At 40.1% G+C, this 23,551-nt stretch overlaps 1 protein-coding gene across 1 annotated transcript in view; it reads left to right on the top strand.

Annotated features, from left to right (window-relative positions):
- MORC3 (MORC family CW-type zinc finger 3) overlaps positions 1–23,551 on the top strand; it is a 340,436-nt gene that overhangs the window by 233,846 nt on the left and 83,039 nt on the right. The window contains exon 13 of the mRNA XM_053705944.1: positions 9,800–9,821. Within this exon, the coding sequence (XP_053561919.1) occupies positions 9,800–9,821 (22 nt within the window). The remainder of the gene's footprint in view (positions 1–9,799; positions 9,822–23,551) is intronic.

Genomic DNA, 23,551 nt, shown 5'->3' with positions numbered 1-23,551 from the left:
AACCACTAGATGGAGCTGGTTTGCAGGAACTCGCATACAAATCAATGCAGTACAGCCACATCTGAGGATTTTTTTTATATATATAAAAAATCGAATACTCCCGCAATTTTTAAATTGTGGCGATTTTAAATCGCCATTAATCGCATCATGCGATTAATCGTGCAGCCCTAACATAAAGATAAATATCTACATAATACAAATCTGCACAAACCAGTATATACATACAAGATGGAAATATAAAGTAAATATACAGCTAGATACATGTATATGCAACTGATTATGTACACAGGATTTATAAAGAACAAAAAAAGTTAACATAAGCTGTTTATCGGGTAAAATGTGCGAATTTCATCCAATTGTTCCATATTGCTTCAGACCTGAGAAGGGGAGAGAACTTTTTTTTTTTTAATTTGATAGGACAATAAAAAGTTACCACTTCTTTAAGGGACAGTGAAGTGAAAATTAAATGTTAATGATTTCATGAAATTTTAAGCAACTTTCCAACTTTGTTCTAATTTGCTTTATCTTTTGTTGAAGGATAGGCTTAGGAGCAGTAATGCATTACTGGGAGGTAGCTGAATACATCTGGTGAGACAATGACAAGAGGCATATATTTGTAGCCACCAATTAATTAATCTCCCAGTAGTACATTGCTGCTCCTGAGTCTAAGTATTCTTTTCAACAAATGATACCAAGAGGACAAAACAAATAAGTAAATTGGAAAGTTGTTGAAAAATGCATGCAATGTTTGAATTGTTAAAAAATGCCGTAAAAGTTTAATTTTGACTTTACAGTCTTTTTTTAACAGCAATATTCTTGTATTAACACAGCTACTCCAGTCAACACACGTGATTAAAAAATTATTTTAATTCTTTTGTTCACTCACTTTGCATTTTAATTGATAAAAATTAACTATTACATTTTTTTATTTCTTTTAAAGCATTCTTACTTTACAGCATTTCTTTCATAGGGTGGTGAGAGTCCACGAGCCATTTACTCCTAGAGGATCAACTCCTGGCCACTAAGAGATGCAAAGATTCACAAAACTACAAGAGCAAGTATTCCTTTCTACCTCTCTGATATGCCAGTCTTATGTTTGCCTCTAGGAGAAAGGTAAGAATTATGGTAATAGTAAGTGCGCTAAAAGAAAGCTAAAGGTATCCGATATTATCCAGTATTAAAAAGAGTTATAAATATATGTATAAAAAATTGTAAAAAAGTGAAAAGTGTGATAAATGTGTATGATTCACAGTCAAAAATGGGAGTGTGAGGGGAAAAATATTTTTATACATACAATTTTTTATACATATATTTATAACTCTTTTTAATACTGGATAATATCGGATACCTTTAGCTTTCTTTTAGCGCACTTACTATTACCATAATTCTTACCACATTTTTGAAAAGATAGAAGGATCTTTTCTTATTTGTAAGTTGTGTGGTATCCTGTCTATAAACCAGCGCTCTGCTTAAACACTTTTCTAATATTGTCTAGGAGAAAGGTGACAAATTGAGGCGCTGCAAATTCTTTGTTGTGATGCCTCAGACTGATTTGAGGCCCATTTCCCCACTCAGAGAGCTGCTACTTGGGACAGAGGGCGATTGTAGTATTGCACAGTGACACAATTACTCACAGTGAGGAGTTAGTCACCAGCCTGCCACCGGTGTTGTGGGGTCTGGTCCCTTAGCCGCCTCCTATTGGGTTGTTGATATATTCCACTTTTGTTATATTTACAGCACTGGATGAGCTCTCTACTGGACACAGTGTTTCTGCAGCATGGTAGTGTGGGTGCATTGTTGGGAATTGACATTTCATGCACTTGCATAACCCACAGGCTATTAGCAGGTACAGCATAGCCAGGGGACACTATAATATGCAGAATATATATATATATATATATATATATATATATATATATATATATATATATATATATATATATATATATATATATATATATATATATATATATATATATAAAATCATTTTTATTTTTTAAATATTTATTAATACACAACAGTATATGCAAGTTGTACATTGTACAGAATTTTATCATTGATATTGTAATACAGATGTACAAAATAATACAAGAATATGTCTGCATTTAACATAACAGAAAGAAAATATCATATATAACAACAAATACTGCTGATATTTTACAGAACTGGATTCCTACCACCTGAATGAGAAAAGAAAACCAAAACTAGACTTTTTATATTAGTACAGTCTAGAAGTTTATGGGAGACATTTTACTTTGGGACACAAATAAATTCTTAGTGATAACTTTATATTGTTTTAAGTATTTTAATGCACCCTCCTATATTTCCTGCGTAACATACTTCACATACGTCAAATTTGTTTGTGCTTCAATAGCGCTTCTTTATAATGGGTTTCATAGCCCTATTGGGCACGCTCACATATCTTCTTTTAAGTGCACTGGCTCTTATCTACGCAGATATTGATTCGCGCTCACAACTCGAGTTGTTGCTTTCCACCTCTATCATTATATTTAGCGCAACAGTCTATCCTGTTTGGCAGTGCATCAGTCCATCAATAAAATGTGTATGGACGTAAATGATATCTTGAAAACTCCTTCCTCGGTTGTTAACCCGTATCGTACGGGAGCAGGCTTTGGTGGCTAGTGCAGTAGGTGGCGCGTCAGTCTCATGGTCTGATTTTTTAGTTCTCCTGCTTAGCCTTTGAGAACTGGTATAGATGCCGTTTTGTTTGTGATTCTGGTCTATAAGGAAGTACCTTATTCTTCTGGGATTTTTTCTTCATCCAAGCCTAGCTTCTCTGGAGCTGACTGCTTGGAGATTGAACGTCTTGGCTAGGCCTGTTTTTTCTGAGAAGGTCCTTGATTCCAGGATTCAGGCTCGTAAACCTGTTTCTCGCAAGATTGAGCTGAAGGTATGGCATAAATACCTTTTATTGGTGTGAATCGAAAGGTTTTCTTTTGGAGTAGAGTGAAGGTTACCCACATTTTTTTCTTCTTCAGAGTGACTTGGAGGAAGGTTTATCAGTCACCTCTCCAAAGTGTCAGATTTATGCACTTTTCTTTTGCAATGTCTGGCAGATATGCCAGATGTTTAATCTTTTGTGCAGGCCTTGGTCAGAATTAGGCCTATGTTTCAATCTGTTGCTCCCTCTTGGAGACTTACTCTTGTTCTTGAAGTTCTGTTACTGGCTCTGTTTGAGCCTATGCATTCAGTAGCTATTAAGTTGTTTTGTGGTGTAAATTCCTGGAGGGATTTTTTGCTTCTCCTTATTTCATCTGCTCGCAGAGTATCTGAACTTTTGGCTCTGCAGTTTGTGATTCCCCTTTCCTTATTTTTCATGTGGATAAGGCGGGCTTTCATACTAAGCAGGGTTTTTCTTCCTAAAGTAGTGTCGGGTCACAATATTATTCAGGAAATTGTTGTTCCTTCTTTTTGTCCCAATCCTTCTTCCCAGAAGGAACGTCTTTTTGCATAACCTGGATGTTGTGCGTGCTATAAAATGTTACCTTTGGTAACTAAAAGATTTTCGTCTATCTTCTGCCCTGTTCGTTGTTTTCTCTGGGAAGAGTAAGGGTTAGAAAGCCACTACTACTACTACCCTTTCTCTCTGGTTGAGAAGTATGATCAGTTTAGCTTATGAGACAGCTGGACAGCAGCCTCCTGAGAGAATTAGGGCTCATTCCACTAGGGCTGTCTCCTCATCTTCGGCTTTCAAAAAAGAAGCTTCTGTGCAACAGATTTTCAAGGCAGCAACATGGTCCTCTTTGCATACTTTTTTCCAAATTCTACAAATTTGATTATTTTGCCTCTGCTGGGGCCTCTTTTGGGAGAAAGGTTCTTCAAGTGGTGGTGCCTTCTGTTTAGGTCCTCCTGCCTTGTTCTCCCTCCCTTTTCATTCCGTGTCCTGTAGCTTGGGTATTGGTTCCCACTAGTAATTGGAATGATGTTGTGGACTCTCCATGCCATAGGAAAGAAAACAAAAAATTTATGCTTACCTGATAAATTTCTTTCCGGGCATGGAGAGTCCACAACCCCGCCCTCTTTTTAAATTATATTCAGCAGTTTTTTTTGAGTAAACCTCAGGCACTTCTATACCGATATATATGTTACTGAGGAAGAAGTTTCGGCACTTATACTGCGCTCTCACCTCACTACCTGTCCCCTTGACCCTATCCCCTCACAGCTACTCCCCTCCCTCTCTGCCACCCTTACCCCTATACTCACACACACTTTCAACCTCTCCTTCAGCACCGGTATATTTCCCTCATCGCTGAAACATGCACTGGTCACACCTATCCTCAAAAAACCTTCCCTTGATCCTACCTCCCCATCCAACTACCACCCTATTTCCCTCCTCCCTCTTGCATCAAAGCTTCTCGAAAAACTAGCTTATGCACGCCTTTCCCATTTCCTTACAATAAACTCCCTCCTTGACCCATTGCAATCTGGATTACGTCCCCATCACTCCACAGAAACAGCAATTGTTAAGGTTGCCAACGACCTACTTACAGCAAAATCAAAAGGCCACTTCTCCATGCTTATTCTCCTTGATCTGTCCGCAGCCTTTGACACTGTTGACCACCCTCTCTTGCTCCAAACCCTCCAATCCTTCGGCATATGTGACACAGCCCTCTCGTGGTTCTCTTCCTACCTGTCAAACCGTACCTTTAGTGTAGCCTTCTCTGGGGCTTCCTCTGCCCCGTCACCACTTTCTGTCGGAGTACCGCAAGGCTCTGTCCTCGGTCCCCTTCTCTTCTCAATCTACACGTCATCACTAGGTTCCCTAATAAAGTCCCATGGTTTACAATATCATTTGTATGCCGACGACACCCAAATCTACTTCTCTGCACCAGACCTTTCTCATTCCTTGCTAACCTGTGTCACTAACTGTCTTTCTCACATCTCCAACTGGATGTCCTCTCACTACCTCAAGCTAAATCTCTCCAAAACTGAGCTCCTTATTTTCCCCCCTTCTTCAAAACTCTCCACCCCCAATCTCTCTATAACTGTCGACAACTCCATCATTACCCCTACCCCGCATGCCCGATGTCTCGGGGTCACATTTGACTCAGATCTTTCTTTCACTCCTCACATTCAGTCTTTGGCTAAAGCCTGCCGCTTCCACCTTAAAAACATCTCTAAAATTAGACACTTCCTTACACAAGACACAACTAAGATTTTAATCCACTGTCTCATCCTCTCCCGCCTCGATTACTGCAACTCTGTCCTCTCTGGTCTCCCCACCTACCACCTAGCTCCTTTACAATACTTAATGAATGCCTCTGCCAGACTCATCTTCCTTACAAGTCGCTCTTCATCTGCTGCACCTCTCTCCCAATATCTTCACTGGCTTCCTCTTGCCTCTAGGATCAAACACAAAATTCTCACTCTGACATACAAAGCCCTCAACTGCACTGCTCCCCCCTATATCTCAGATCTTGTCTCCAGATACTCTCCTTCCCGTCCCCTTCGCTCTGCTCAAGACCTCCTACTCTCCTCCTCTCTTGTCACCTCATCACACTCCCGTTTACAGGACTTCTCCAGACTGGCTCCCATCTTGTGGAACTCTCTGCCTCGCTCCACAAGACTCTTCTAGTTTTAAAAGCTTCAAGTGCTCCCTAAAGACTCTACTGTTCAGGGATGCATACAACCTACGCTAACCTTACTTTATACCAGTTCCTCTCCTCCATTGCTAACCCCCCTAGCATGTAAGCTTGAGTCCAGCTGTTTGTTGATCACCTTCTCAAGAGCTGACTACAACAGTGCAACTCTTGGCAGGGCCCTCTACCCATTTGATCCCTATAACTGTTTTTTTTTTTTTGTACTCCGCCTTTGTTAATAGCGCTGCGGAATCTGTTGGCGCTTTACAAATAACCGATAATAATAATAATAATAATCATAATACCGTTGTGTTTCTTCTTTTTTCGTTTTCCTTCGGCTGAATGACTGGGGATTATGGGTAAGGGAAGTTACACTTAACAGCTTTGCTGGGGTGCTCTTTGCCTCCTCCTGCTGGCCAGGAGTTGAATTTCCACTAGTAATTGGAATGACGTCGCGGGCTCTCCATGCCCGAAAAGAAAGAAATTTATCAGGTAAGCATAAATTTTGTTTTTCCTGCCACACTAACGTCTGACTCACTTTTACTGTTGGATTGTGTTTCTTTGCTCTGTGATTTCTGCTATTGCTGCGTGGAGGGGGTAAACTTTCTAAAATCCAGTGAGCCGGGAGTATTTGTTTTCATATATTTAGAAAACTATTGTCTGTCCTGCCAGTTGCAGGACTCTAATTTTTGTTATATTCCGTTTCTGTCTTCAAAATGTTGTGTTCACTAAATATATTGTAGTATTTTGTTAATCTCTATTCTTTTTTATTATGGAGCATATCGAAACTTTCCCCACTTCTATAACTTTAGACGTTAAATCCACTAATCACTTATATACCCCATTTAAAGTGAAGGTCAAGTCTGGCTTTGTCGCTCACTCCGTTCTGCAGTTAATTAAAAATCACCTTGATGTTCATTCATCATTTTTACTCAATTTGTTCAGAAACTTTTATATTATACCTTTCAATTCTCGCTCGTTTTACTTTTATTGTCCACCCGCCATCTTGCCAATTTTGGTTGACAGTTTTTTAAGATGTAATCTCCAATCGCTCCCCCCCACCCCCCGCATGTCCCAGCACACTAATTCTGCTCACTTTATTTATAGTAATTCATGTCATATACTTAGTGCTTGTCAGCCAGCACCATTTTATCCTTTTAACAAATCGATATTATATACGCAAGCATATAACGATCTAAAAATGTTCAGAATATCAATCTGTGCCATATCTCTGATTCCAACCCTAAAATTTTTACTTTTGACACTTTTTTTTCTAAACCAGCTCAATCCGTATGCTCAATTGCTTTATCCGAATTCTGCTCATAGCCATAGTGCTTGTCACACAGCACCTTATACTAGACTACTTTTTCACATTCTGTCCCCAAGCTCTGAATAAGCATAATATATTTTTTTTTAGATATTGCATATAAATTCCATTAATACCAGATTAATAAAGTCTAGACTGTTGATAGATCTATGTACGCTTTTTTACTTACCGAAACAATTGGTTTTGAAGCAGTGAAATATAGAGTGCTTACAGTCTTCACAAAGTTCAAGCGAGTATCACTATCGCATAGTTATGGGCTGTAAAATTGTAACGCATGCGCGATTGCGGTGACTGTACGCATGCACAATTCTCTGTATTGTGCACGAGTTTTGTGGTGACGTAGTAAGCGTGTGGGACCGCTCGCTACGTCACTAGTGCCGAATAAGGAAGTGGTGGAAGGGAGGAGTCACCATGTAAAACTGAGGTATAATATACTTTGAATTTATATAAAAAAGACAAACAATATTAAAAAATGAAGTTAGTGACTTTAATGCTGATAGGTTAATATGTAAATAGATGCGTTCCAGTATCATAAAACTGACCTTCACTTTAAGTGTGTATTTTGCGAAATTTTATTTGTGACTCCTCCAGCTCAGCTTTGCTATGTACGTATACATCATTCCATGCATTCTATCTAGACCAATACTGCTCAAGCCTCTAAAGGAATCTGTCGTCCTTCTGTCTGTTCTGCACGGGTGAGTTCTTAAGATTTTTCTCCAAGATTTAATAATTTCTGAAACATTGGCAGCTATGCCAAGTAAGCACATTAGAACTGTATGATGTTCAACCTACAGTCAGTTTATCTGGCCATTCTGAATCTCAAGAAGATCAGTTCTACTAAACAGTTTCTCACTGAATCTGATTCTGACACTTATGATTTGTCTTCTGAAGGTGAATTAATTTCAGATTATCAGGAGTCTGTCACTGATCAAGATACTGATTTCTCCTCTTAAATTAGAGCTTGAACATCTTCTTCATACTCAGAGGTTTTCTACACTTTAGGTGTCCAAGACCTTAAATCACAGGAGAAAAAAAATAACGAAAACAATTGGGTTTGATTTACCTGCCACTAAAACTAAGGTTTTTTCAGTTCCTCAGGTTATTACAGAAATAATTACCAAGGAATTATCTAAGACCAGTATTCCTTTTAATCCAGCCTCAAAATTTAAGAAGACGTTTCCTTTACTATTCCAAAGGTGGATAGGGCTATCTCCCCTTTAGATAAACACACTACTATTCCCATAGAAGATAGTACATCTTTCAAATTTCAGAAAATTTGAAATGCATAAAGGCATTTCAACAAGCAGGTTTGCTATTTAGGCCAGCTATTAACATAGTTTATGCCACAGCAGCCTCTACTCTTTGATGTGACAATTTATATGATCAATTATCAGATGATTCTGTAGATGACGATTTTCAACTTTTGTTTGAAACCTCTAAGGTCAGCTAATGCCTTAATTTGTGATGCAATTGTTGACAAAATCAAGACTAATGCCAAAAATATGGCATTAGTGGTTTTGAGCTTAAGGGCCTTATGGCTGAAATCATGATCAACTGACATGGTTTCAAAAAAGTATCTCTTCTTTTTCAAGGAAAGATTTTGTTTGGACCTGGTCTAGACTTACTCATTTCTTCTGTTACTGGTGGATAAAGGAACTTTTTTTTCCCCCAGGACAAGACGTCTAAAGGAAAGAACACAGCAAATAGTCATTTTCGTTCATTTTGTCAATCTAGGAACCAAAAGTTTTCCTCCTTTATAGAAACAGGAATCGTAGAAGCCTTCTTCCTCTACCAAGTTAGCATGAAACTCTTCTGGTAGAGGGCAGATTACACCTTTTTGGGAAGGCTTGGTCAGTCTGTAATAAACATTTTTTTTCCCAGGGATACAGAATATGCTTGAACTCAAGGCCTCCCTGAGGAAGGTTTCTTTGGTCTCACTTTCCAAATGGCACTGTAAAGGCAAAAACTTTTTTTCAATCTGTTCTGGACTTAGAACTTATGGGAGAGATATGTTCCAGTTCCTGTGTCAGAAAATTGCCCACTTCCTTTAATTTAGTTAATTTTTTTCTAGACACCGTTCTAGATTGCACCTCATTTTCCCTGCTTTGTCCTTTCTTACCTTTCTATTTCTCCTTGCTTACCTTTCTATTTCTCCTTGCTTGGCTATACAACAGACTGTCAAACCTTTTGGGAATCTTTGCCTCCTCCTAGTGGCCAGGAGTTGAATTTTGAATTGAAGTAATGGCTCGTGGACTGTCGCCACCATGAAAGACAAATTTATCAGTTAAGCATAAATGTTGTTTTTTACAGCTGCATAAAACTTTTGCACAATATTGTATATTAAGCTTTCTTTCATGCCCAATAAAGGGACAGGAAACCCCAAATATTTGTTCATGATTTAGCTGGAACATACAATTTGAACAACTTTCCAATTTACTTCTATTATAAAATTTGCTTTATCTTGGTATCCTTTGCTGAAGGAACGGCAATGCACTACTGGCAGAATTTAGTTAGCCAATCACAAGAGACAAATGTGTGCAGGCACCAATCAGCAGCTAGCTCCCACTATTGTAGGATATGTGCATGTTCTTTTTTAACAAGGTATACCAAGAGAACAAAGCACATTTAAAAATAGAAGTGAATTTAAAGGTATCTTAAAATTACATGCTCTACAAGTTTCATTTTGACTTTCCTATCCCTTTAAATATAATTGACAGTTAATTTTTAGACACTTTTCCTCATACAATTGATAAAGGACACATAAGAAATGGAATGACTTTAATATTAAATGAATGCGTGTACTTCAGAAATGTAGAATGTTTACATACATTTTAGTTTACAAAATATTTTTTTTCTTTCTCTTATTTTACAGGAAATCAGAACAACTTCACCAGGTATGTAAGATGTTTTTTAAATTAGTTTAATAATTAGTTTTTGTTGTTGTTTTTTGGGTGTTGTAGTTGGGGGGGGTGGCTTTTTAGTATGTCTCTGCAGCAGAAATTTTACTTGAAATATTTTAAGCGACCAAAATGTGGCTGTTAGCTTTCAGAACACAATTTACAGTGCAACTCTAATGCACAGAATGAGTTGTAAATTGATACATAGACCTTTACTTGGTTGAGTGCTCTTATTTTCTAATTTACAGCCTTGGTAAGGCACTTGCAGATAAGACAATGCTCCACATCTGCTCAGTTGACTAATGAAACTAAAGAAATGGTGTAAATCCCTTGCCTTGCCTTCTCCTCCAGTATCTGTGTTCAGATTTCATCAGGAAATTGACTTTTTAACCCCTTGAATGTCACAGTGCTCCAGTACATAATATCGGAGAAATGGCACTGTTCCTTTCAAGAAACACTTTAATTTTAAAAAAGCTTTCCATTTGCTTCAATTATCAAAATGTGCGCAATCTTTTTATATGCACACTTTGAGGCACCAGCTCCTATTGAGCATGTGCAGTAATTCTGTGTAAACGTATATGAATTTTGTGATTTGCTGATGCTTGTCACATGATGCAGGGGGGGATGTAACTAACTGGAAATTGTCTGGAAAAATTAAAAAAAAAATCTACTCATTTGCAATTCAGAGTAAGTGCTTTTGCATTTCATTTTTTATGTTTGTTTTGCAACTCTAATGGTCCACTTAAGGCATATAAAACAGTCTGTTTCATTGTCGTAATAAAAAAAAAGCACTAAGCAATGGCAATATTTATTATTCAAAAAAAGCTGGGAAAACTTCTGTGCTTGTCCACAAGGCCAATGCCATTCAGGGTGCAGTCTCATTTAGCTCACTATGCCTTTCACAGAGGAGAAATATCCCGCCAAAAGACTGTCCAGCCCCGAAATTCCAGGCAATTCTCATCTAGAGAATTCAACAAGAGAAAAAAAAAAAGATATGTTTTAGCCTCTCTGGGCCTCGTCAGTGAGGTGCAGTTGCATCCCTCTATGGCAATAGTTTTCAAACCTGTCCTCAGGCCTCCCTAACAGGCCATATTTTGAGGATAACTGAACTGGAGCACAAGTGAAATCTACTTTTTAGTTAACATGGTTGTTTTACCTGCTCTCATCCAAGGTAATCCTGAAAACCTGGACTGTCGGGGAGGCCTGAGAACAGGTTTGAAAACCAGTGCTCCAGGGCATGTGAGCAAGGAGTCTGTTTATACTGTTTGTATGGGTGTGTGCATGTGTGTGTGTCAGTTTTACTCGTGTAATCCTATCTGTTGCGGGTAAAGTAAGAAATCCGAATAAACCTAGGATTAGCCAGGTAAAACGGACATGACCCAAGCGGCTGTGGGTAAAGACATATGTACTGTAATTCCCCCATCTACACTATTTCTTTTGCCTCCACCTGTGGGTTCAATAAAGGGGCCCGCCGATCCTCTGGCATCTAACCCATGTGAACCTTGGGGAATAAGGCTTACAAGAGCATTTCCCCCCCTCTTGAAACCTCCAGGCGGAGGCAAAATAGATAGTGAAGTTGGGGGAATTACAGTGCATGCTATATATGTTAGATGCAGTGACTTCGCACTCTGAGGGAATTTATGCTCATACATCGGGCTTTACCCACAACCGATTGGGTAATGTCCGTTTTACCTGGGAAATCCTAGGACTATTCAATACAGAGAGTACAGTGTTTGTCAGAGGAATGTATTTGGGGTATGGTTTAATTCTTTGTTTCCCCTCATTGAAAAATTTTCATAAACCTATAATCGATCGCAGGGACTTCTGCTGATATGTTTGAGTACTGGTTTGGCTGTTTGCTGCTTTTTTGTTAATAGACGAGTGTCTATTGTGTAGTGCTTCCTGCAATTAAATTTTTTTTTCAAGGCTTCAGTTTTTGAAGCGTTTGGCTGCTCTCTCACTTTCTAACAAGCAGTAAAGGTATTTCCTTTGGGATTTCTGCCACGGTTACCCTCAGATGTCACAGGCACTATTTCCTGCAAGATTTCCTCTGCAAAACCCGTATTTGGACTGGATAGCATTTCCTTCTTATGAGAAGAGTCCACGGCTTCATTCCATACAGAACCTGGCCACCAGGAGGAGGCAAAGACACCCCAACCAAAGGCTTAAAGTTCAGACCCATTTTGGACCTCAAGTGTCTAAACAAATTTCTAAGATTCCATCATTCAAGATGGAGATAATTCGAACGATTTTGCCATTGATCTAGGAGGGTCAATATATGACTACCGTGGATTTGAAGGATGCTTACCTTCATATTTCAATCCACAAAGATCATCATCGGTTTCTAAGGTTTGCCTTCTTTGACAAACATTATCAGTTCGTGGCTCTTCCTTTCGGGTTGGCCACAGCACCCAGAATCTTCACAAAGGTTCTAGGGTCTCTTTTGGCGGTTCTCAGACCGCAAGGGATAGCGGTGGCGCCTTATCTGGACGATATTCTGATTCAGGCGTCAACATATCATCTGACAAAATCTCACACGGACACAGTGTTGTCTTTTCTGAGAACTAACGGCTGGAAGGTGAACATAGAGAAGAGTTCACTTGTTCCACAGACAAGGGTTCCTTTCTTGGGAACTCTGATAGACTCGGTAGCCATGAAAGTATTTCTGATGGAGGTCAGAAAATCAAAGTTTTTGAATGCTTGCTGAGCACTTCTGTTCATTCCTCGGCCATCAGTGGCTCAGTGTATGGAAGTTAATTAATTAATGGTAGCGGCAATGGACATCCTTCCATTTGCTCGCTTTCATCTCAGACCACTGCAACTGTGCATGCTTGGTCAGTGGAATGGGGATTATGCAGATTTATCTCCAAAGATCATTCTGGATCAAGAGACCAGAAACTCTCTTCTTTGGTGGTTGTCGCCAGATCTGTCCCAGGGGACTTGTTTCCGCAGACCCTCGTGGGTGATAGTGACAACAGATGCCAGCCTTCTGGGCTGGGGTGCAGTTTGGAACTCCCTGAAGGCTCAGGGTGTTTGGACTCAGGTGGAGTCTCTACTTCCAATCAATTTTCTGGAACTGAGAGCAATATTCAATGCGCTTCAGGCGTGGCCTCAGTTGGCTTCGGCCAAATTCATCAGATTCCAGTCAGACAACATAACGACTGTGGCATATGTCAATCATCAGGGGGGAACAAGGAGTTCCTTAGCAATGATAGAAGTATCCAAGATAATCAGTTGGGCAGAGGCCCACTCTTGTCATCTGTCAGCGATCTACATCCCAGGGGTAGAGAACTGGGAAGCAGATTTTCTAAGTCAACAGACTTTTCATCCGGGGGAGTGAGAACTTCACCCGGAGGTATTTGCCTCATTGATTCTTAGATGGGGCAGACCGGAATTGGATTTGATGACATCTTGTCAGAATGCCAAGCTTCCAAGATACGGATACCGGTCAAGGGATCCTCAGGCCGAACTGGTCGATGCCTTGGCAGTACCTTGGTTGTTCAGTCTAGCTTATGTGTTTCCGCCGTTTCCTCTCCTCCCACGTGTGATTGCTCGAATCAAACAGGAGAGAGCTTCAGTGATCCTGATAGCGCCTGCATGGCCATGCAGGACTTGGTATGCAGATCTAGTGGACATGTTCTCTCTGCCACCGTGGAAACTTCCATTGAGACAGGACCTTCTCATTCAAGGTCCTTTCCAACATCCAAGTCTAATTTCTCTGCAACTGACTGCGTGGAGATTGAACGCTTGATTTTATCGAAGCGAGGATTCTCTGATTCAGTTATCAATACTTTTATACAGGTTAGAAAGCCTGTCACTAGAAAGATCTATCATAAGATATGGCGTAAATATCTTTATTGGTGTGAATCCAGGGGTTACTCATGGAGTAAAGTTAGGATTCCTAGGATTTTCTTTTCTCCAAGAAGGATTGGAGAAAGGGTTATCAGCAAGTTCCTTAAAGGGACAAATTTCAGCTTTGTCAATTCTGTTTCACAAACGTTTGGCAAATGTATCAGATGTTCAGTCTTTTTGTCAGGCTCTATCTAGAATTAAGCCTGTATTTAGACCTATTACTCCTCCCTGGAGTTTGAATATAGTTCTTCGAGTTCTGCAAAGGGTTCTGTTTGAACCTATGCATTCCATAGATATTAAACTATTATCTTGGAAAGTTCTGTTTTTGGTTGCTATTTCTTCTGCTCGAAGAGTTTCTGAGCTTTCAGTATTACAGTGTGATTCGCCTTATCTCATATTTCATTCTGATAAGGTGGTTTTACGTACCAAACCTGGGTTTCTTCCTAAGGTTGTTTCGAATAAGAATATTAATCAGGAAATTGTTGTTCCTTCCTTGTGTCCTAATCCTCCTCCTAAGAAGGAGCGTCTGTTACATAACTTGGACGTGGTCCGTGCCTTAAAGTTTTACTTACAGGCAACTAAGGATTTCTGTCAATCATCTTCATTAGTCATTGTTTATTCTGGAAAGCGTAGGGGTCAGAAAGCTACGGCTACCTCTCTTTTTGGCTGAGAAGTATCATCCGCCTGGCATATGAGACTGCTGGACAGCAGCCTCCTGAAAGAATTACAGCTCATTCTACTAGGGCTGTGGCTTCCACATGGGCTTTGCTTATGAGACTGCTGGACAGCAGCCTCCTGGGAGAATTACAGCTCATTCTGGGGCTTCTCTGCATACTTTTTTCAAATTTAACAAATTTGATACTTTTGCCTCGGCTGATGCCTCTTTTGGGAGAAAGGTTCTTCAAGTGATGGTGCCTTCTGTTTAGGTCTGCCTGTCTTGTACTCCCTCCCTGTTCATTCTGTGTCCTCTAGTTTGGGTATTGGTTCCCACTAGTAATTGAATGACGTCATGGACTCTCCATATCTTAGGAAAGAAAACAAAATTTATGCTTACCTGATAAATTTCTTTCTTGCCTGTTATCGAGAGTCCACGACCCCACCCTTTATTAAGACAGTGATTTTTTACTAAACCGCGGGCACCTCTACACCTTTGTGTTATTCCATTTTCATTTCCCTTCGGTCGAATGACTGGGGATTATGGATAAGGGAGTGACACTTAACAGCTTTGCTGTGGTGCTCTTTGCTGCCTCCTGCTGGCCAGGAGTGATATTCTCACTAGTAATTGAATGGCGTTGTTGACTCTCCATATCCGGAAAGAAAGAAATTTATCAGGTAAGCATAAATGTTATTTTCTCTCTTCAGTGTGCATTGTGCTGCCGCCTTAGAAATAATAAATTGGTGCTGAAAAATTAAACAATTTGAGCTTAAATGTATTGCTGCTAATGCCATTTTTTTCAAATTTCATAACAGGAGCACTAGTAGAACTAGCAAGACCATAGTAATTGAAGTAATATCAGGTGTTAACACAAATTCATCTTATTTGTGCTAGGATGTTACATTAGTAAATAACAACTGTTATGGAATTGTATATGAAAATTGTGCAATTCATCCAGCAGCAATACTCACAGGTTAGAGCTTCAAGGAGTCACTACAAAACTCCCCAACAATAGTAGAAAAATGTAAAAATGAAGCTCTCCAATATGCCAAAGTTTTAATGCTTTATTTTAGAGAGTGCAGAGTCAAACAGCCACAACGTTTCGGGGAGCCATGCCCCTTAATCATGTGGTAAGTGATAGTACAGGTACACCTGTTTAAATAGCTCACCTTGGGATTTTAACCCTTACAATCTTGTAATTTACATTCTATAAATGCAACAGCACCATCTGCTGGTGAAAAATAGGTAGACCATGCACAAAAAGTAAAAACAAAACAGCTATGAAGCCCCTATTACAGAACCATATCTACACATACAAAAAACACTGCAATTTATTCATTAGAACTTATTTATACAACATTAAGCACCATGATTTAAGATTAGTACTACAGAATATAAGAACACAAGAGCAACACCAGTTCAATAGAACACAGACCAGTCTATCTCTCTATTAAGCCCCCTAGGTTCCAGGGTATCCAACTTAAAAATCCAATAGGATTCACGTTGTTTCAAAAGGGTATCCCTATTGCCACCCCTACGGGGGGTCCTAATTTGTTCGATTACCTGGAACCTCAGTTGGCTAATATGGTGTCCCATAGCTAGAAAATGATAAGCTACTGGTGCAGTGAGTACCTTACACCTGATGTTGCTCTTGTGTTCAGTGATTCGATCCCGTACCCTCCTAGAGGACTCGCCAATGTAGGCTTTCCCACATGGGCATTTGATCATATAGATAACATAATTGCTATTACAAGTAAAATAGTCCCTATAATGAAATTTATAACCGCTATGTCGGTGTAAAAAATAGGGACTTTTTACTATAGAGTTACAATTGCTACACCCTAAACAGGGGAAACAGCCTAAATTCTTTTTGGTGATAAACCGTTGTGACAATGTTCTACCAGGGCCAATGTCAGCTTTAATTAAAGAGTCCCTCAAGCTCTTACTGCGCTTATATGCTGGCATAGGCATTTGGTCAAATTCAACAACCTCCGAATTGCAATCTTTTAGGATACCCCAATGTTTTCTGATAATTTTCCAAACCTGATCACTTTGTCTGGAAAATTCAGATACAAAAATCATCCTCTTTGAATCTTTTTTAGCGGATAGACCAGGTTTTAACAATGATTTTCGATCCAATTGAGACACCTGATTAATGGTGTCTACAATGAGATCTCTGGGGTACCCGCGTTGCAAAAATTTGTCACCCATTTCTGAAAGTCTCAAGGGTACTTTAGATTCCTCTGCAACTATGCGCTTTACTCTAAGCAACTGGCTCTTTGGCAATGATCTGATTAGAGAAGGATGATGTGCACTGCTATATAACAGCAGATTATTCCTATCAGTTTCCTTACTGAAAATATCAGTCTTGAAATTGCACCCATCCTTCAGAACAGTCACTTTGGCATGTTGGAGAGCTTCATTTTTACATTTTTCTACTATTGTTGGAGAGTTTTGTAGTGACTCCTTGAAGCTCTAACCTGTGAATATTGCTGCTGGATGAATTGCACAATTTTCATATACAATTCCATAACAGTTGTCATTTACTAATGTAACATCCTAGCACAAATAAGATGAATTTGTCTTAACACTTGATATTACTTCAATTACTATGGTCTTGCTAGTTCTACTAGTGCTCCTGTTATGAAATTTGAAAAAAATGGCATTAGCAGCAATACATTTAAGCTCAAATTGTTTAATTTTTCAGCACCAATTTATTATTTCTAAGGCGGCAGCACAATGCACACTGAAGAGAGAAAATAACATTTATGCTTACCTGATAAATTTCTTTATATATATATATATATATATATATATATATATATATATATATATATATATATATATATATATATATATATATATATATATATATATATATATATATATATAGAATTAAGTAGAATGTTACCATTCAGTGTCAGTGAGTGGAAACAGGCGTTACTCAAGTAAATGCGCTAGTCAGAGGTATGAAAATCTCATAGAGCAGCTATGAAGGTACAAATATTGTATGATAGACTAAGTCTATACAATATAGGAAAAATAGGAGTCAAAGGGTAAACAGCGCTTATGGAGATTCTTAAAAACTGAATAATATTAAAATCTCGGCAGTGTTGGTGGGTAAAGAAAACAAAAAAAAAAAAAAAAAAAGGGAAGAGAAGTATATGAATATACGTATATATATTAGAGTCTTTGATAGGATATTGGAATCCTAGTGTAATGAAGGCGTAATAGATACCCTTACCAAAAGTTACCTCAATCCTATGAGGTAAGTTTGCCGCATTGGAGGATGTATCTAGTGGTTGAATGAATCCTGGATGTTCTGGTCTGTATAAAATCGCTGCCTCTTGGAGTAGAATGGGATGTGGGTCCCCTTTGTGCTGGTTTCTTTAGGAAACTTCCTGTATTTATTGCCTCTTGGAGCTTGGTTTTCTTGTCTTGGTATGAACTTTAGGATGTCAGAGCAGGTGACGTGGTTACAGGGTACTTATTTCTTTTTTCTTTTCTTATTTTTTCTTCATTTTCCTTAGAGTTGTGTCAGCAGATACAAAACTCACGTCTGTGGTACACAAAGATATTTCCTTCCTTCCTAGTACTGTGTGCATAAAATATTTCCAAGCACGCCACTCACAAATTTCCCTTTTCCCACTCGGAGTCGGAAAAGGGAAATTTGTGAGTGGCGTGCTTGGAAGCACAATTATTCCAATTCCTTATTTTTTATGCTTTCGCACTTTTTTCTTATCCCCCCCACTTCTTGGCTATTCGTTAAACTGATTTGTGGGTGTGGTGAGGGGTGTATTTATAGGCATTTTGAGGTTTGGGAAACTTTGCCCCCTCCTGGTAGGAATATATATCCCATACGTCACTAGCTCATGGACTCTTGCTAATATGAAAGAAATGAATTTATCAGGTAAGTTCTTACATAAATTATGTTTTTTCTAGAGAAATGAATATGCTAGAAAATGCTGTTAATACCGGATTTATTTAAGGTAAGCCTGATTACAGTGATTTAATAACGACTAGTATCATGCTTGCTGTAAAAGGTAATATTCTTATTACTTTCTCACATTACTGAAAATAAGATAACGTTTTCTGGAAGTGTTTAAACCTTTTTTTCTACAAATTGGTGATAAAACTTTATTTTGGCCCAGTTTTTTCCACATGGCTGGCTAGATTTTGCCTAGGGATAGTTTTTTATGGCCCTCTCACTGTGAGTACAGATTGGGAGGGGCCTAATTTCAGGCCTAAATCGTGCAGTAGTTTTTGCAGCTTGAGACTTCCAGCTTCCCTGAAGTTGTCCCCTGAACACTTAGGACCTCTACAAAGGGTTTTTGTGCCTTCAAAAGTCGTTGTATGGGCAGGTAGGGCCACAGCAGAGCTGTGGCAGTTTTTGTGACTGTTAAAAAAACGTTTATATTGTTTTTTTGATCCGGTTTTGAAACTAAGGGGTTAATCATCCATTTGCAAGTGGGTGCAATGCTCTGTTAGTCTATTATACACACTGTAAAAATTTCGTAAGATTTACTGCTTTTTATCACTGTTTTTCAATTTCTGACAAAATTTGTTTCTCTTAAAGGCACAGTACCAATTTTATTTTTTGCTTGTTTACATTTATCAGTGTTTTCCAAGCTTGCTGGTCCAATTGCTAGTCTGTTTAAACATGTCTGACATAGAGGAAACTCCTTGTTCATTATGTTTAGAAGCCATTGTGGAACCCCCTCTTAGAATGTGTACCAAATGTACTGATTTTACTTTAAGTTATAAAGATCATATTCTGTCTTTAAAAGATTTATCACCAGAGGAAATTGACAAGGGGGAAGTTATGCCGACTAACTCGCCCCACGTGTCAGAACCTTTGACTCCCGCTCAAGGGACTCCCACTCAAGTGGTGCCAAGTACATCTAGCGCGCCCATGGCGTTTACTTTACAAGACATGGCGGCAGTTATGGATCATACCCTTACAGCGGTATTGTCCAAACTACCAGGGTTACAAGGAAAGAGAGACAGCTCTGGGACTAGAAAAAATACAGAGCACTCTGACGCTTTAGTAGCTATGTCTGATATCCCCTCACAATATGCAGAAGCTGAGGCAGGAGAGCTTCTTTCTGTGGGTGATTTTTCTGACTCAGGGAAGATGCTTCAACCTGATTCTGATATGTCTACATTTAAATTTAAGCTTGAACACCTCCGCGTGTTGCTCAGGGAGGTTTTAGCTACTCTGGATGACTGTGACACCATTATAGTGCCAGAGAAATTGTGTAGATTGGATAAATACTATGCAGTGCCTGTTTACACTGATGTTTTTCCAATACCTAAAAGGTTTTCAGAAATTATTACTAAGGAATGGGATAGACCAGGTGTACCGTTCTCTCCCCCTCCTATTTTTAAGAAAATGTTTCCAATAGATACCGCTACACGGGACTTATGGCAAACGGTCCCTAAGGTGGAGGGAGCAGTTTCTACCCTAGCTAAGCGTACAACTATTCCCGTCGAGCACAGTTGTGCTTTCCTAGATCCAATGGATAAAAAGTTAGAGGGTTACCTTAAGAAAATGTTTATTCAACAAGGTTTTATTCTCCAGCCTCTTGCATGCATTGCCCCGGTCACTGCTGCTGCGGCCTTCTGGTTTGAGTCTCTGGAAGAGGCCTTACAGGTAGAAACTCCATTGGATGATATACTTGACAAGCTTAAAGCGCTTAAGCTAGCCAATTCATTTGTTTCTGACGCCGTTGTTCATTTAATCAAACTAACGGCTAAGAACTCAGGTTTTGCTATACAGGCGCGTAGGGCGCTATGGCTTAAATCCTGGTCAGCTGACGTTACTTCAAAGTCTAAGCTTCTCAACATTCCCTTCAAGGGGCAGACCCTATTCGGGTCTGGACTGAAGGAGATCATTTCTGATATTACTGGAGGAAAAGGTCATGCCCTTCCTCAGGATAGGTCTAATAAATTAAGGACCAAACAAACTAATTTTCGTGTCTTTCGAAACTTTAAGACGAGCGCGGCATCAACTCCCTCTAATGCAAAACAAGAGGAAAATTTTGCCCAGTCCAAGCCGGTCTGGAGACCTAACCAGGCCTGGAACTAAGGTAAGCAGGCCAAGAAGCCTGCTGCTGCCTCTAAGACAGCATGAAAGATCAGCCCCCGATCCGGTAACGGATCTAGTAGGGGGCAGACTTTCTCTCTTCGCCCAGGCTTGGGCAAGAGATGTCCAGGATCCCTGGGCATTGGAAATTGTGTCCCAGGGATATCTTCTGGACTTCAAAGCTTCTTCCCCAAAACGAAGATTTCACCTCTCACAATTATCTGCAGACCAGATAAAGAGAGAGGCATTCTTACATTGTGTTCAAGACCTCCTAGTTATGGGAGTGATCCACCCAGTTCCAAAGGAGGAACAGGGGCAAGGCTTCTATTCAAATCTCTTTGTGGTTCCCAAGAAAGAGGGAACATTCAGACCAATCTTAGATCTCAAGATCCTAAACAAATTTCTCAGGGTCCCATCTTTCAAGATGGAGACTATTCAAACCATCCTACCTATGATCCAGGAGGGTCAATACATGACTACCGTGGACTTAAAGGATGCTTATCTTCACATTCCGATACACAAAGATCATCATCGGTTTCTCAGGTTCGCCTTCCTAGACAGGCATTACCAGTTTGTGGCTCTTCCCTTTGGGTTAGCTACGGCACCAAGAATCTTTACGAAGGTTCTGGGGTCACTTCTGGCGGTCCTAAGGCCACGGGGCATAGCAGTAGCCCCTTACTTAGACAACATTCTAATACAGGCGTCGAATTTCCAAATTGCCAAGTCCCATACGGACATTGTTCTGGCATTCCTGAGGTCTCATGGGTGGAAAGTGAACGAAGAAAAAAGTTCTCTATCCCCTCTCACAAGAGTTTCCTTCCTGGGAACTCTGATAGATTCTGTAGAAATTAAGATTTACCTGACAGAGGCCAGGTTGTCAAAACTTCTAAATTCCTGCCGTGTTCTTTATTCTACTTCTCGCCGCGCAGTGTATGGAAGTAATCGGCTTAATGGTAGTGGCAATGGACATAGTGCCGTTTGCCCGCCTACATCTCAGACCGCTGCAACTCCTCATGCTCAGTCAGTGGAATGGGGATTACACGGATTTGTCCCCTCTACTAAATCTGGATCAAGAGACCAGGGATTCTCTTCTCTGGTGGCTATCTCGGGTCCATCTGTCCAAAGGTATGACCTTCCGCAGGCCAGATTGGACAATAGTAACAACAGATGTCAGCCTTCTGGGCTGGGTGCAGTCTGAAACTCCCTGAAGGCTCAGGGATCGTGGACTCAGGAGGAAGCACTCCTTCCGATAAACATTCTGGAACTAAGAGCGATATTCAATGGTCTTCAGGCTTGGCCTCAGCTAGCTGCGGTCAGGTTCATCAGATTTCAGTCGGACAACATCACGACTGTAGCTTACATCAACCATCAAGGGGGAACAAGGAGTTCCCTAGCAATGTTGGAGGTTTCAAAGATAATTGATGGGCAGAGATTCACTCTTGCCATCTATCAGCTATCCATATCCCAGGAGTAGAGAACTGGGAGGCGGATTTTCTAAGTCGACAGACTTTTCATCCGGGGGAGTGGGAGCTCCATCCGGAGGTATTTGCACAGTTGATTTAACTTTGGGGCAAACCAGAACTGGATCTCATTGCGTCTCGTCAGAACGCCAAGCTTCCTTGTTACGGTTCCAGGTCCAGGGATCCCAAGGCAGCACTGATAGATGCTCTAGCAGTGCCTTGGTCCTTCAACCTGGCTTATGTGTTTCCACTGTTTCCTCTGCTCCCTCGTCTGATTGCCAAGATCAAACAGGAGAGAGCTTCGGTGATTTTGATAGCACCTGCGTGGCCTCGCAGGACTTGGTATGCAGATCTGGTGGACATGTCATCCTCTCCACCATGGACTCTGCCTCTGAGATAGGACCTTCTACTTCAGGGTCCTTTCAACCATCCAAATCTAATTTTTCTGCGTCTGACTGCTTGGAGATTGAACGCTTGATTTTATCAAAGCGTGGTGTCTCCTAGTCGGTCATTGATACCTTAATACAGGCGCGAAAGCCTGTCACCAGGTGTGAATCCAAGGGTTGCTCATGGAGTAAAGTCAGGATTCCTAGGATATTATCTTTTCTCCAAGAAGGATTGGAGAAGGGTTTATCAGCTAGTTCCTTAAAGGGACAGATTTCTGCTCTGTCTATTCTTTTGCACAAACGTCTGGCTGAGGTTCCAGATGTTCAGGCGTTTTGTCAGGCTCTGGTTAGAATCAAGCCTGTTTTTAAACCTGTTGCTCCGCCATGGAGTTTAAATTTAGTTCTTAAAGTTCTTCAAGGGGTTCCGTTTGAACCTTTGCATTCCATAGATATTAAGCTCTTATCTTGGAAAGTTCTGTTTTTAGTAGCTATCTCCTCGGCTCAAAGAGTTTCGGAGTTATCTACTTTACAATGTGATTCCCCTTATCTCATTTTCCATGCAGATAAGGTAGTGTTACGTACCAAACCTGGTTTTCTGCCTAAGGTGGTATCTAATAAAAATATCAATCAGGAGATTGTTGTTCCGTCACTGTGTCCTAATCCTCCTTCAAAGAAGGAACGTCTATTACACAATCTTGACGTGGCTCGCGCTTTAAAGTTTTATTTACAAGCTACTAAAGATTTTCGTCAAACATCTGCATTGTTTGTTGTCTACTCTGGACAGAGGAGAGGCCAAAAGGCTTTGGCAACTTCTCTATCTTTTTGGCTAAGAAGTATAATCCGCTTAGCTTATGAGACTGCTGGCCAGCAGCCTCCTGAAAGAATTACAGCTCATTCTACTAGAGCGGTAGCTTCCTCATGGGCTTTTAAGAATGAGGCTTCTGTTGAACAGATTTGTAAGGTGGCGACTTGGTCTTCGCTTCATACTTTTTCTAAATTCTATAAATTTGATACTTTTGCTTCTTCGGAGGCTATTTTAGGGAGAAAGGTCTTACATGCAGTGGTGCCTTCCGTTTAAGCGCCTGCCTTGTCCCTCCCTTCATCCGTGTCCTATAGCTTTGGTATTGGTATCCCACAAGTAATAGATGAACCCGTGGACTGGATACACCTTACAAGAGAAAACTAAATTTATGCTTACCTGATAAATTTATTTCTCTTGTGGTGTATCCAGTCCACGGCTCGCCCTGTCATTTTAAGGCAGGTGTTTTTTATTTTTAAACTACAGTCAC

This window comes from Bombina bombina, chromosome 3, assembly GCF_027579735.1.
Source record: "Bombina bombina isolate aBomBom1 chromosome 3, aBomBom1.pri, whole genome shotgun sequence".
Classification (NCBI taxonomy): Eukaryota; Metazoa; Chordata; class Amphibia; order Anura; family Bombinatoridae; genus Bombina; species Bombina bombina.
Note: the sequence above shows the minus strand (reverse complement) of the source record. Positions and strands in the feature narration are given on the sequence as shown.